This window comes from Peromyscus californicus, unplaced genomic scaffold, assembly GCF_007827085.1.
Source record: "Peromyscus californicus insignis strain IS unplaced genomic scaffold, ASM782708v3 Scaffold_13__1_contigs__length_99412109, whole genome shotgun sequence".
NCBI lineage: Eukaryota > Metazoa > Chordata > Mammalia > Rodentia > Cricetidae > Peromyscus > Peromyscus californicus.
In genome coordinates, this window is record NW_026294424.1 from 18227312 (window position 1) to 18243700 (window position 16389).

General features: G+C 38.3%; 1 protein-coding gene across 1 annotated transcript; it reads right to left on the reverse strand.

Annotated features, from left to right (window-relative positions):
• Positions 1 to 1839: 1839 nt before the first annotated feature.
• On the reverse strand, positions 1840 to 2891 carry LOC128108844 (M-phase phosphoprotein 6). The gene has a single exon (XM_052735877.1). It carries the CDS (start codon positions 2867 to 2869, stop codon positions 2387 to 2389), a length of 483 nt encoding a protein of 160 aa, XP_052591837.1. The 5' UTR covers positions 2870 to 2891; the 3' UTR covers positions 1840 to 2386.
• Between the last annotated feature and the right edge of the window lie 13498 nt (positions 2892 to 16389).

A 16389-nucleotide genomic window follows, 5' to 3' on the forward strand; every position in this document is an offset into this window, starting at 1 on the left:
TCTCAATATAGTAACTGACTCTCAGTATGCTGAAAGAGTAGTATTACATATTGAGACTGCAGAATTTATCCACGATGCTTCAGAATTAACTTCATTATTTATTCAATTACAAGATACAATCAGAAAAAGGAGTCATCCTTTATATATAACTCACATCCGATCCCATACTGGTCTGCCATGCCCTCTAGCACAAGGCAATGATGAGATTGATAAATTATTGATAGGAAATGTGCTGGAGGTCTCAGAATTTCATAAAAAACATCATGTAAATAGTAAAGGTTTAAAAAAGGATTTTTCCATAACCTGGCAACAAGCCAAAGAAATAGTAAAGAAATATCCTACTTGTTCCTTCTACAATCAAACACCATTACCAGCAGGATGTAACCCAAAGGGTACTCAGAGGAATGAAATCTGGCAGATGGACATGTTTCACTTTGCAGAATTTGGAAAACTGAAATATGTACACCACACTATCGATACTTATTCAGGATTTCAATGGGCAACTGCTTTGAGTTCTGAAAAAGCTGATTCTGTAATCACTCATTTGCTAGAAGTTATGGCCATTATGGGTATACCTGCACAAATCAAAACTGATAATGCTCCATCATATGTCTCTGTTAAAATGAAACAGTTTTTTGCTTATTATAATATAAACCATGTTACAGGTATACCACATAATCCTACAGGTCAAGCAGTTATAGAAAGATCAAACAGAACTCTAAAGGATATGCTAAATAAACAAAAAGGAGTAACAAAAACCCCCAGAAATAGACTACATAATGCTCTATTAACTTTGAATTTTCTCAATGCCAATGAGAAAGGAACAACAGCTGCAGAGAGACATTGGATAATAGAAAAAACTACAGAATTAAATCAACCTATATACTTTAAGGATGTGCTGACCTCAGAATGGAAACCAGGGTATGTGTTACGTTGGGGACGAGGTTTTGCTTTTATTTCTACAGGAGAAGATAAGCTGTGGGTACCATCAAAATTGATAAAGGTTCGATTTGAACAAGAGAGACCTCTTAATTAGAGGAGGTGATAGTTCATCAACTATCGTAAACATCCAATTTAAACTAACTTACACCAGTAACACATGCCTTTTCATTTAATCAGATAACTTGTCAAAAAGGAACATCCCCAAAAAACCTTGGGGAAAGGTTTTTGTTTTTGTCTTTTAGGAGAATGAAGGTTAAGGAATTTGAAGAACACTGGACAAATGAGACAACTGAAGAAAAGGAACAAATCATCTATCCTAAGAAACAGAGTGAAATGGCGTATGGGTATGTTATCTAAAAAAATTTTTTTTTTTTTGAAAGAAATTCATCTTTATTTCTACTTAATAAACTGCAAATGTCTGCTGTACAGAAAGTATCTTCAAAGTGAGCAGAATCCCAGCTGGTTTAGGGTCAGTTTCTAGGGGACTCACTATACCTCTTTAGTAACAGGCCTACCTGAGTATTCTTGACTGGATGGCAAAGTCAACACATAACTTAACTCACAGTGCTGAGGTCACAACAGTTGTAGACTACAGGGATCCAGAGAAAGGCAAGTCCTTTACTGGTAATGGTCAGAAATCTCAGCATGCATCTCCACACAGACAATTCCATGTGCTGATGTACTTAGAATGGGGTCTAGTCAGTGCTCAATTCTATCGAGCTGTACCCTAAGAAACTGGTAACTGTTCTTGACTGACACAAGGAAACCTTTTGTTTCAATCTTACATATCAGTACAGTCTTAATTAATGGTTAGTCCTCAAAAGTTATTATTTGCATAAGATTGTATCACTAAGTAAGACTAAAATTGTTTCAAAGTGTAAAAAAACCAGAAAGGTATACAAAAACAGATGTTTATTACAGAATGTTAGAAAAACGACCCAATTGACTGCTTTAAATAATCAAAAACCACACCTCTGCAGACGAAAAAGACCCGGCAGCATATAGACATTTCAGGTTAGAGAGACATGTCTGCTCCTGGTCAATCACTTCTGGGAAGTTCTCAAATATTTGATTCCAAAGTGAATGGATGAATTGGCTTGACATGATTAAAAAAGTAAACTATAAATATAAGGGCAGTTGAAACAATGGCAATAATGAGGTTACAACAGTCATTCCAGGACAGTGAGAGAGAGCTGTTCACATGTGTCCTGTCGGTGTGTACACACACACAGATCAAACCCAGGTCAAACAGGAGCGGCATGTGCCCACACATTGAAGACCCTGAAGAATGCCACTGAAAGGATGTATAACATCCACTACACATCTGTCTCAACAACAGCACACTCCTTACAGGTAACACTGGAGCACTAACCACTACAGACGCCACGGGGAGGACCTCAAACCCGCTGTGCTCACAGGCATCTGTGTATCCGAGGCATCCATTTTAATCTTGGGGCTTTAAGAACATCTTCTTTGTTTTAATGGGTTTTATATTTCCATTTTCATCTTCTTCGTAATTGGCTCGGTCCCTCTTCTTGGCAAACTTTTTTCCAATTGTTCCCACCAAAGTCTCATATCTCCTCGCCATCTCTTCATCCGACACATCCACCTCCACTGTCTCCTCTTCTTCTGCCGCGGCTTTGTTCTTAGAATTCATCTGAAGCATTAACTTCTCAACTTCAGGATTAAATCCTCTGAACGACATCCTTCCATAGAGAAGATCTTCACATAGTGAGAAGCTCTGCTCTTCAATGATGAAACTCTCTTTCTCCTTGAACTCTGGCAGATCCAGGTACCAGTGCTCATCGCTGATCATCTTCTTTTCCTCCTCCTCCAGTTGTTTCTTGGTTTCCGAGTCCAGGCCCCTTTGCATGAACTTCATGCGCAGCAGGTTCTTGGATAACTTAGTCTTGCGCTCAGACGCCATGTTGGGTAGAGTTCCGGAAGCTAGCCGCCTAAAAAAATTTTTTATGTCTTCCTAAATGTTTGTTTCTGCTTTTCTTTAAAGATTTAACACTATTTAACTTCTAATAGTCCTAGTTCAATTAAAATTTAAAGCTGACTTTGGAGTTGGAGAATGGCTCTCTCCTTCTTTAAACTCAAGCATGTTGTTAAAAGGAAAATGCAAACTCCCTGTATCATGCCAGAAGAAAAGAGCCATCTTCTGCTATGGGACAGGAGAAAAGCCAAATTAATTAAGGGACTATTCTATTATGAATCTCAACTCTTTGATTCTATTCTGATTCTTTAAACTTTTCTTAAAGTATGAATTTTATATCAAAATTTACAAGATCAATATATATAGATATATATACATTTTAAACTTTGTTAAGATATAAATGGTCATATAGAGTACTAACTAATTCTAAAAAGTCGCATATATAGTCTTTGTGTTCGAGTCTCTTATCAGTTTTTTGCAGGAAATCACGGTTAGGCCTAACATCAACTGAAGTCTCCAGGAAGAAGATGGGGCCCCACAACAACAACAATTCCATGTGGACAATAATAACATCACTAAGCTGACAAACATCATCTACAGATCAGCTTTGAACTACAAAGTGCTCAGAGCAATTTTGAGAAGAGCTAGCTGAGATGATCCAGTCTCAAAGACTACTTGAATAAGGATTTGAGATAAACCCTGAATTTTGGCATTATACACAGACTGGATAACGAAGGATATATTTACCTTTCCTAGAATTTGACAATTAACCTAAAATTTTTCTTTCAGGATAAAGATACCTTCGCCCATACCTAGCAGGAAGCAATTTCAAGAATATGATGCCCACATTCCCAAAGAGGTGGTGTGGGGCGGTTGGTTTTTTTGGTCTTTTAATGGGTTTTGGGTCTGGGATAATTTTCATTGATTAGGGGGGTTGGTTACAAGTTGTTGTCAAGGGTTAGGAAAAAGGCTAAGCAAAGGAGACTAGATTTAAGGTTCTTATTAAAAAAAAAAGAAAGAAAGAAAGAAAGAAAAGAAAAATGTAAATACTTTACATTGGATTGGATTATTTTATATTGCATACAAATTATATATATTGAAATTGATATTGTTAGAAAATGTTATATATATTTTTCTAATTGTACCGTTCATCTAACAATGTAATGCAATTTTCTGATCCTTGAATGTTATTACCAACTATTAGGATATAAAGAAATGAAAGTTAGTAGTTAGATATTATAATAGAACTTGTAGTTATATTAGGTATGTTTTCAAGATTGAGTAGATATATTTTAGATAGACAGGTTATCTTCAAACCCTTCAGAGATCTACAGAATATGGCATTTAAAATGTTTTAATAACTTAGAAAATTTTTCTTTTTTGTTATGACTATGAGACATGTCGGCTCCTGGCAGTACCAATCTACTTCAGAGAAAATATGGGCATTGAAGAAACTGCATATGGAGTTAACTTTCATTGTGGCAAAAGTTAGCCACTGGACAACAAAGTATCCTCGAATCAACAGGACAAAATGGACAGACAGGACATAAAACAAAGGATTACTGATTCTTGTAAAAACAAGTGTGGTTATGGCTTTATCAAAAGGCATCTTCAGAGGCCAGGACAATATGGCACCATCCCTGAAGTGGCCTTCACAATTCGAAAAAGGTACAGTGCCCTTTTCTTCGAAGGCAGCTGAACAGGCAGTGGGCCGATGGCCTCTGATGTGCAATGGAACAGCAGCTGAAACAGTTATTCTTGAAGAGTAACTAAGCTCACGCCTCTCAATAGTAGACTGGCATTTGATAGAGGGATATGGAGAAGAATGGGATGCTGAGATGAAGCCATATATACACAGCCAAGAAGAATGGACAGCTGAATTAAAAAACCATCAACAATTTCCAGAATTTAAAATCCTGAATCATGACATGACACTAGTGGAATTCAGGTGTTTCTGGTACATGGACTACTCTTACTCAATGTGAGGTTGAACTGTTGACCTTGTGTACATCCTACTTCACAAATGAGTCTGTCAGATATGCTAAGCCTATAGGCTGAAGATGATGCCCCAGCACTGAGGAGAAACCTCAGGTGACTGTCCAGACAGCTGGCTGTTTCTGTCAACTCACAAATTTTTTGGAAGTTGCTTGCATGCACTTCCTGTTTTTATTTTTGTTAGCTAATATTATTTCCTTCTTGGGTCTCTGAGGGAGTTGAAGATTAGTTAGTTATAGTTGAAGGTTAGTTAGTTATAGTTGAAGATTAATTAGGATACATTTTGGACTTACCAAAATAGGATAGATAATGAAATTATTTTCTCTGAATTTGTCAAATACAAATGGACTAGACATTGTTTAGGTATTTATTGCTTGTATATATTGTATATAGTTATTGTCCTTTTGTATATAGTTTTTCTTATATTAGTTATAAGCTTTTTCTTTTTTTTTCCTTTTTATTAAAATAGAAAAGGGGAAATATGGTGATGTTTTATTTGTATTAAAATGTTATTTGTATGTTAATAAATAAAGTTGCCCGGAGGTCAGAGCTATTAGCAAGCCATAGGAAAGCAGGGCAGTGGTAGCGTACGCTTGTAATTCCAGCACTTGGTAGGCAGAGCTGGGTAAGTCTCTGTGTGTTCAGGGATACAGCCATTATTGGATACACATGCCTTTAATCTTAATACCAATCATGGAAAACCTGGAGGCCTATACAGACAGGCTGTGAGGAGGCGGTCATGTGGTTGGGTTTACAACCAATGAGAAGGCAGGACAGGAACTCTATATAAAGACTTTAACACAGGGGTAGCTCTGGTTCGGAGAGGTAGGACCACCACAGGAGGAAGGGTAAGGTTTTAGCTCTTAGCTCTGACCTCTTGGCTTTCTTCTTTGCATTGGTTCTGTGTTTCTTATTTAATAAGAAGGTTGGATACATCTACAGGAGTGCATACCCTGTGCACACAGGTGAGCTCTGTCACAGATGGAGTGCATACCCTGTGCTTACTTGACTTGATTAGAAGTGGTCAGAGTCAAGACTGAACCACTGTGGTTGTATTGGTCAACAATATTGTCCTTTGGGAGAAAGTTGGCTCCAGATGCCAGAGTTCCACTGTCATTTTGCCCCTTTTGGTCCTGCCCCTCTATCCACTCGCCATCTTGTAAGTTTTGATTTAGCCACACTGTCTTGTCATTGGTGTGTAGTAGGTCTATTATAAATGCTTGTTGAATAGGAGAACGAATGAACGAAAGTGATTCCAGCCCTTTAGCTCTATGTTGCTCACAAATACGCCAGGATCTCTCTTCTCAGCTCTTGGCTTTTGCATTTCCATTGTTCTCATTTTCACTCTCCTGATTCTTTTCTCTAGTGATCTTAGTGAGTCAATGTCACACTTTCCCTCCTTTGCTGAGTTGTGAACTCTTGGAAGATAAGGACTATCTTATTTTGACTCTATATTTCTATATCTAATATTGTATTTGGCATATAGCAGTAGATCTGCTGTAAATGCTGTTGAATAAGTGAATAAATGAAAGTTTCTAGGCCTTAAACCAAATTCTGAGATGTTTGTAAGGGCAAAATTGGTGTCTGCTTCAGATCCTTAGGCAGCATCCTTGAGTTTCCTTTTCTTCTGAGTTCCCTCCTAGCATGTAAACCAGGGCTTGCTTTTCTGTCACCACATCTGTTTTATTTGTTCAATATTGTACTAGTTTCACTACAAATAGAAACAATTTAAACCTGAGATCATAAAATCTTGCCTTGTGAAAGCAGGAGTTAGCTTATTGGTTGGGAGAAGAAAAGGAATCAGAGGCATGAGGAGAAGGGGGTAGGAGAGGGAAGAGGTAGGGAGGAATGATTGAGAAGAAAATATAAGGACACATGTATATGAAGACAACATGATAAAACTCAATATTTTGAATGCTAACATAAAGAATAATTAAAAACTAAAAGCTAAGCAAACAAAAGTCTTGTTTTTGAAAAGCATCATGGTGCTTTGCCTAAGAATATATTCCACTTCCTCAGAGATGCGCAATGAGGGCGACTGGGATTCTCCAGTACTAAAGATGCATTCAAGTTCTTGATCCAGCTGATAGTGGGAGATGAAGAGTTATCCCTGATTAATTCTGGGAAGAGATTTTGGTAGAACTAAAAACTTTGCCCCTTTTAAAGTATAGAGACTTCCTCCCTGCTTCCCTTACCCACAGCCCTAAAGTTTAAATGGCTCCATTGGCTTGAGATTATCTATGGTAAATAAAGCATACTCATTCTCCCCTTCCAGCTGTCTTCTTGGCTACAGAACCCAGATACAGAGCAAGAAATATAGCATCAAAGGTGAGCTCTGTATCCAGGAGCTTAAGCAATTGGGTCTTTGGGGATTTTAATGAAGAAAATGTCTTTCCTCAATGTGTTTAAGATTCCCAGGTGTCAAAAACATTCTTCTTCTTTTTTCCCATTATTCTCTGAGGATGTTTTAAATGTACAGAGAATATTAGTTCACAGACTTGCTTTCCTCCTTTCCCTTCTGTGATCTGCAGTTTCATATTTGGCAGATTTGGAAGAACACATACTTGACCAGCTGTTTGGTTCCCATGGCCGATATGCACATGCCCAGGGTGTTCTCCTGTGATTTTCAAGGCCTGCCTTTTGCCTGATAAGTTCAGCAGCACACACAGCTTATCCATATTTGCTGTGTTCTCTGAGGTCAATCAAAGTATTCTTCCTTCTGGGATTAATGGGAATCTCCCAGAGAGAAACAATTATTGTACTTGAAAAATCTGTTGATCTACAGTATATGCTTCACCCTGTATTTGGGGTTTAGAGACACTTTTTAAACTGGAAGATCAATTCCAGGGATTCAGAATGAGTAGACAGCAGTGAACATTTCTGAGTATTTGCTGCTATTATTATTAAAATCACAGAACTCTGAAACTATTCCACAAATACCAACAGTCTAGGGCACCCAGCATTAATTCATTGATTAAATTATAGGTTTATGATAATAGTGTAAAACACAACCACAGATTACTAATCAATAAAACTGTGTTTCTCCACCATGTAATTTCCTTACTTCTTTGTCTTTGCTCTAAATGTAGGGCCTACTCTGCATTTGTTCCCTACTGCTGATTTGGATGGAAGCAAGAGGAGCCGGTGACTCCATATTGCCCAAAGCAGAAACACTGGGCTGCCTCTTGAGCACTGTGGCGCTTGTGAGGAGACACACTTTATGTCCTGAAGTGAAAATTTCTAAAAGATACTTGGGACTGTAATAGTATCCTACAAACTGTCACCCAAACCCAGGAACTGAGTACACAGTTAGAACTCTCAATGAATTACAACAGTTGCTTCTCAGTTTTAATATGTTTTTGTTACAAAAATATTTTTTCCCACAGTCCTGAGCTAATTAGCCATATCTCTTACTCTCTTGGGAGAATTAGATCTACCTCTAAATCCTAGACATGATATTTATCTGTCTTTGCTTGATGTATGAAAGATATTAACCATCTCAGCTATTTTGTAAAATACAGTCATACAGTAAACCCTTAAATATTAGTCAAAACGATTTTGTTGTATTCTGAAAAATATAATAATAAACAGTGATTCAAATGCTGATATATCACAGAATGATGCAATTGACATTTCTCTGGAAAATATGCTGATCCAAACTTTTATTTACAAGGAGATATTTTCTGAGACCAAGAAAGTGTAAATTCTAAACTCGTTATTCTATTTGGATGGAGGACTAAGTTACTGAAGATCTTGTGATGAAGTTCTTATTTAATCAGTCTTATATTTTGAAATCAACTGATTAATAAATGTTAAGTGGTGACAACAATCTTTCAGACTGTGAATCAGGGTTAGGAACACTGACAGTTTCTGGGGTTTTGTGATTACCAAGTGTGATGAAGAGCTGTGTAGTATCTGGTGTCTAGTAAGTATTCTTTTAATAGTCCGTTGCTGTTTACACTTTGGTAACTTTAGGAAATCTATGGCTTCAACACTGGAGACATGTTGAAGGCTCCACTCTTTAACTTGAACAATTTGAAATGACCTTTCTTACATATGAAAATCCTCATTTTAAAATATTAAAATGATGACAAGCTCCAAGACAAACTCTAAGTAGCATTTGACTGTGTCTTCCTTACAAATGAGTGTTATAGAATATTAGTTTAAGATGTGCTACATTTGTTTATGCTGTGGAACACTTGTTTAACGATGCAAACATGTGCTGTATTCTTTTATGTTGCATTTGTTTAACTCTGTGAAGCTGTGTTACTGTGCCTATCTAAAACACCTGATGGTTTAATAAAGAGCTGAATGTCTAATAGCAAGGCAGGAGAAAGGATAGGCAGGGCTGGCAGGCAGAGAGAATGAGTAGGAGGAAGACGAGGATCAAGGAACGAGAAAAGGAGGAGAGGAGGACTCCAGTGGTCAGCTACCCAGCTACATAGTCAGCCATGGAGTAAGAAGTAAAGAAAAGTATATAGAATAGGGAAAGAGCAAAAGCCCAGAGGCAAAAGGTAGATGTGCTAATTTAAGAAAAGATGGCTAGAAACAAGTCAAGCTAAGGTCAGACATTCATAAGAAAGAATAAGACTCCATGTGATTTATTTGGGAGCTGGGTGGTGGACCCCCCAAAGGGTAAAGAGTAAAGAAACCAATAACAAATGAGTATACTTTTGTGAAAGGGAAGCAAAAGCCTTGCTGATCATCTGGACACATCCTAACACCCCCACTCAATGTACTCAGCTGCAAGGACGCATAGATACAGAGGAGTGAGTAGCAATGAGAAGCCTGACATTTTGAGGAATGATATCTTGGCCTGCCTCCCTGGTCCTAAAAGAGGAGGTGGCATAATTCTCCCCTCCATTCACCAGTGAGTGTGAGCAGATGATAAAGGTGCCTATCACTCAGATAATAGGATCAAGCCACAGCCAGCAGAGTACCAAAATAGAAGATGGAGACATGTTGAGCTAACCTATTTGCAGAAGGAGGCATTTGCAAAACACAAAAAGGAGAATAACAATTTAATTCCTATCCACAAACAGCTTCTGACTCCTGTGTGAAGCCACCCATGCATGATTCATCTCCAAAACTCACACCTGGGAGGCAAATGGCAAAAGAAAAAATTGGCATCTGGTAAGAAAGATGCTTGCAACACACTTAATTTTGTATAAAGAACATCTATTTTCTAAGGATTTGACCTAAAGTGCTGATCCAGCCCTTATATTTTAATCAATTAGACCTTCCTGCATCGGCACTTTGGCCTTGCAAACAACTAATATCATCATGTTCTCTAATTGGTATGAAAAAAAATTACACGGACTAGTTTCTTTTCATTTTATTATTATTATTATTATAGCCATTTCATTGGCTACCATAATAGGGGTTGACATTATGGCCAACAACTGGTATGCTGGTGGGTAGATGTGAAGATGAGGGAAAGGAAAACCAAAAACAACTATTAGGCTTACAGATTAGAGCACTGAATGGCTGGAGCTAGGAACACCCAAGATAAGAAGAAGTAGATTTGGATGGGGAAATGAATTCATTTTGTAGGGGATCTGACTTTGCTTTCAGATAATCTTTTAGGTGGAAATGCACAAACGAAGGGCTGATGCTAAGCTGCTTTCAGCATCCCTAGGCATCAGGTTAGAACAAGGTTTACAACTTCAGAGCTAGAAAGGCTTTCAGAAACTGCTGCCGCCTTTGAATAAACTGTTTCAGAGTTCAGAAACATGTGAGTCAAGGAAGATATTCCTAAATTTGTCATCCTAACTGTATGTTACAGCCACAAGTGGAGGTTTCTCAAAATAAGTGCACTCGAGACAGAGCTGGACAGGCTGCCTCATAGCAGTTTATGTAATTCCTTTTGAAAGTTTTCACTTAAAGGAACATATTATGCAATAGTCTGATAGCCATTAAATGGTGGGATGTTTTAGACTATCTCCACCAACATATGTTTACTAGGCAGCCTTTAGCTTGGAGGTGCTCAGTTTGTTCCTGTGATGGGTTACAGTCTCTAATTGTGGAGGTTGAGAGATTTGCCATAAAATATAATTCCCCAACTTCACAAACAGGTGACTAAGTGATAATTTAACTGAAATTTGGTGTTTTAACAAAAATATCAAAAGAGCTTTATAAAGCTGAGTTTACCGATATGTGTTTGTTGTCAGCCTTCATCTCTAGGGAAGATGTCATGGGCACTGAGATTTTGTACTCACCATAACACTTTCTACCAATCCTCTGGTTAAAAGGAGAAACCAAATCTCACATCTTCCAAAACGATAACTGACTGGGTTAGAATTCTTAGCCCACAGCCACAGTCTGTCCGGAGCTTGAGCTTCAGGCACAGCACCGGGCAGCTCTTTTGACATTGAGGTAAGGAAAGAATTTAGAGAGCTGGCATTTATACAGTGTTTTCTGTGGCTGGATAGGAGCACACATGTGGTTTACACCACACACACACACACACACACACACACACACACACACACACACACAAACAAGTAAACCTTAAGAAGAAAGCATTTTCACAAACCAATCTGGGATGGATACATGGAACTGCCAGAGACAGTTTTCTTTGGCAGTTGCCTTAATATTGTTTTCCTAGACCAGATGAAAAACTGACTCTTGGGAGCCTCGGAGAGAGCATATGAGGTTTGCCAATGTCACTAGCCTGGGCTTAGTAGCAGAGGGCAGAGGGCACAGATGGGTGCCCTGCTCTCAACAACCCCCACTTTGCCCCTGAAGGAATAGCAGTGTCAGGAGAAGGAGAATATGAGCTTCCTTTGCTCTCTCTAGACTTGGAAGCTCCTGGACTACTGAGCATTTCACAAAGACTTTGCCTTTTTATTCTCCAGGTCCCATTTCAATCCCAGCAAGGGAAGCAGCAACAGACACTGGTAGGAACTCAGATCCTGAGCACACACAGCCGTGCATGCTGATACCTATCAGTTATGTGATCTTGGACTAGAAAACTTCTCTAGTCTTCAGTTTTGTTATCTGTAGGTTGGGGAAACGTGCCTATTTGTGTTTGCTGTCAAATGCAGTGAGTGACGTTTCTGCAGACAACAGCACAGAGCCAAGCACATCAGTACCCGAAATATTGGGGTTGGTTGTTGTCAGTTCACACTTGGGAGTCATGGGAGTCAAGTGCTTACCCATATCCTCTGACCTGTGCTCCATAACATTGAACATGTGCACAGACATCAGACCTTTGCTACCCTCTAATCTCTCTTCCTTTCCCATACCCACAGCAGTTACAACAATATACCCAATGTGAAGAAGGCAGGCCTCTTGCCATTGTCTTCTTGCCTATTTCTTCCACATCCTCTGCCATCTGTAGAGGCTTTGAATGGAAGGGCCTCACCTTCACTCCCAGGCCCCACTCCTCTGCCTATTCACTTCCCAACTTTGTGGACTATTCCTTTGGATGCCTTTTAGCTACAGTGAGTAGATTCCTAATCTATAGGTTAGATCCAACCTCAGAAATCTTCTCTTTGGCTAGAATTGTGTTAAGTAATAAAAATCAATTAAACAAAAAAAAGAAAAGAAAAGAAAATTTCACCATCAAAACAGGGAAACTATGCCTATCATGGTACTACCTTTCCAGACAGCACAGCAGCAGTTTCCAGTTGAGTAGCAGGGTTGTGTGGCACCTCAGTTCCCACTGTCCTTAAAGCCTTCATTTAATTTTGTTAATTAAAACATTTGAATCTCAAAATGCACTAACTGGTTGACTGACTTCAATGTGATATATGACCTTCCTATGTTAAGCATGGTGTACATGACCCACCTTTACACCTGAGTCAAGGTGCTGAAAACATTCAAGCTGATGAAAGGTTCTACCTGCCACTTCAGACTTGAGGGTGCCACTATCTTTTACTATCAGTATCTGACAGAAACCTGTGTTTAAATTTGGCTTTTTCTGTTAAAATGGAATAAAAATGACTAGACACACAAAATGGTTAATGCCAATATTATAAAGCTTGCTGTTTTCCAGAGCTATGCTTGTTAGTCTCATGCTGTAGTCCATCAGGAGTTAATTCAGAACCTTAGTGAGCATGTTAAGCAGGCAGTCCATTGTCCCACGCTGACTACATTCATCTCCTGGATCCTCCCTTGCTTTGAGATCCTGGACAAGTAGTTTCACTTTTCTAAACTTCAGTTTTATCATATATAAGATGGTATGTTGTGTTACATAAGGGTTGGCAATTCCTGGCACAAAACAAGCACTCACTCAATAAGCACGGGCTGTTGCTATTTAGAGTAGGATATTGGACTCCTCCATGTTTAATAGATGCTTAGGCTTTGCTAGGCTCAGGCTCTGGAAGGTGGAGATGATGTATTCCTGCTATGACTGCAAGTCTCCAAGGAAAGTGCCTGGAACTGGTTCTGCCTTCAGTGCTTCCACCTTTCACACTGACATTGTGCCCAGCTTGACTTCTAGGACACAACAGCTTCCTTGCTTAGCACAGAGTTAATTTCCCCCTCAGACACCCTTCTCCCTGGTGTTATTTCCCAGTGATGTTCAAATGATTTCATTGGACTTTTTTAATGCCTGTGAAAGATGTGGAACCGATAGTCCTAGGTCTGGCTGGCAGGTTTAATTAGAATGGCTGTGTGTGTGCTGTTAATTAAACAAGGAGATATTTTTAGATGCATGTGTTCATTAGTGCTTTGGAGCACCTCTTCCTTCAGATCTCTAAAAAACAGGTTAATTTATGACCTGGTTAGAAGCAATTAACTCTTTATCTCCTTTATGTCCAGCAAAGTCCCTCCTGGGATTCTTGCAAAAGCCAGAGGGATGACAGGATGGATGCAGCACCTGCAAAGAGTGTTGACACCTTCCTTCCTACGGCAATTTCCCCCCAAAGCTGGAGCTCCATTCCAAAAAAGCAGTGACTTTTGAACCTTTTGACAGAATTCATTCTGAAGATGCACAGAGCTTGGCAGGCATCAGGAAAGGGGCCACCTTGGGCAGATTATCCCCAGGCTGTTTCTAATGTCTTAGATATTGAAATAAAATTAAATTTAAAATATTTTTATAAAAATGGAATCAAGATTATAAAAAGCAAACACAGGTATGTGGTTGTATGTATATGCATATGAACCATATAGGTGTCTTTAAAAGCAGATATACTCTTTTTACATATGGATTGATTCCATAGAACATCCTCAAATAGTCAGCATTATAGAAATGGAGATAATATAAGTGGTTTCCAGGCATTAGGGATAAAATTTGACCATAAAAGCAATTCTTGGTAGTGATGGTTCAACTCTGTATTTTGATTTTGGTGTGCTTACAGGTGTGCTTACATGTGACAAAATTTTACAGATCCAAATGTGTATAAAAATGGAAGGAAAAAGAAAAAAAACTAGCAAGTTACTTATATGCCATCCATTGCTGATATCAGATCAGTATACAAAATATTATACAGCAAATAAAATAGAACGTAAATAAGGTGTATTGAGCTCCTGAATAGACTCATTAGCTGTGGCTAGAGGAGTAAAGGAACACTCCTTCAGTCAAGTCATATTTATAGCTCCTGTGTTAGTGGAAATAGCTTCACCAAAGCCTGCTACATTGTGTAGTGTTTACCAGTGAATGCTAATGAGTGTGAATCCCCACAAGTCTGTTATAATTTCAGCACTGTGCATTGGCTTTGTGCTTAGTCCATAAACTCATGTGGCTCTTCTGGTGTCCAAGAGGTAAAAATATCGAGTTAACAGAGGGTTAATTCATTTTTTTCTGCATTAGAACCAAACAGAGCTTTAATGCACAGTTTATAAAGGCTTGTTCCTGTTGTGAACATTAGCTGCTGTGTGGTTAGTCACTGATAACACAGAATTTATGGGAATTCTCAATTTTTCTCTTTGCCTTTATCACCATCATCTACTTCTATAAGCTTACTGACTGACTGACTTTTAGGTGCGGGGATAACTGAGGAGTCAACCCTTTCTCCACTTTTGACTCCTATTTTTCTTGGTACCACTGACTTCATTACCACACCAGGTTTCCACAGACTGTGAGAGATGGGGCTTGTTTTCTGTAATTCTCCTTCCCATCTGTGCATCATTCCTTTCAGTGACCCTTCACAGGGGAAATGGTTTGACAGATACCATGACAACATCTTAACTCATCTATGGCTAATTCTTAAACCAGATTGCCAAAAAACACCTACCATAAACATATTAAATGATTCTAATATTTTAAATGCCTATAATTAAATGTGCCCACTGACACAGGGGAGAAGTGGAATCCCACTTCCCTAAAGAAGTGAATTTGCAGAACATAGTAGAATTTCAGTCACCATGACACCCCAGAAAACTGGAGGATTATTTTAGGAGTGCAGGTAGTTGGGATTTTCCATACTGTTTGGGAAATAATATCCATACAACTTACCTAAATCAATCATAAAGCCTTTTTACTCCTGTATATTCATTATGTGAAATTTTAAAATCTATATTAAATAGAACATTGAAAAACTGCTTGCAAATCTTAGCATTCTCACTGGATTTTAAGTTCTCTAAAAGCAGGGACTATGCTTTCATATCTCAGTACTACATAGTATTTTGTATAGTTACAGTTAGTAAATTTAATATTTGAATAATATATTTAATGAAGTTTGGTATAGGAAACTAGTATATTGACAGTTTCCAAAACTTAGATATAAACATATAATTGTACAAGAAAGGAAAACACAGAATGCTAACTGTTGTGTTCATGGTCTCAGATTGTTGATGCATGTTAACTAATATCACATTTGACAACTGTGTCTTGATACTCTTTAAGAGGCTGTTTGGCATATCAATATCAAGTGTATGTTGTAAACATGTGTATGAAGAGTCTACTCTATATGCATTTCTGAAATAGTATTTCTTGTTTGAGAAGATGGTATGTGTTGTGGAGGAAGGCTAGTCTATGTTAAAATCTTCAAGGAGGAAAGCTGATACTCCTTTTTCAACTACAACAACACATGGACTACAAACTATACACACAATTACTCATAACAATGTGTACTAAACTTATGGGTTTATGTGTTCAAATTTTATTTGTAAGAGCAGAAAAGTATAATTATCATAAGTTCAAAACATAAACCTACGCTTTAAAATTCCGAGTTATAAAGGAACAGAGCTTATGTTTTGTTTTTCATTTTTATTTTTATATAAAGAATCCCTATTGCCAAAACGAGGGCCATCACACTTTCTCTAAAAGACAGGCTTTAGACCAAACAGTTGCTTTCTTTTGTACAGCCCTTGAGGGGACCAGAGAACATGGAATAGAAGAGATAGGACCTGATTAGTCCTCAGTTCTTCAGGTTTTCTTGCTTTCTCTTACAGACTTTCTAGAGTCTAGAGGAAAGTGTGCTCTATTTCATGGTGGAGGACACTGTCATGGAGGAGAGTCATCCAGGAGCACTACATGGGTGTTAGAATGTTGGGAGTAGCAAAGAAGATTAGCAATAAACTTTGCAATCTATACTAACTAGTGCATAGAGTTGGCACCAGCTTAA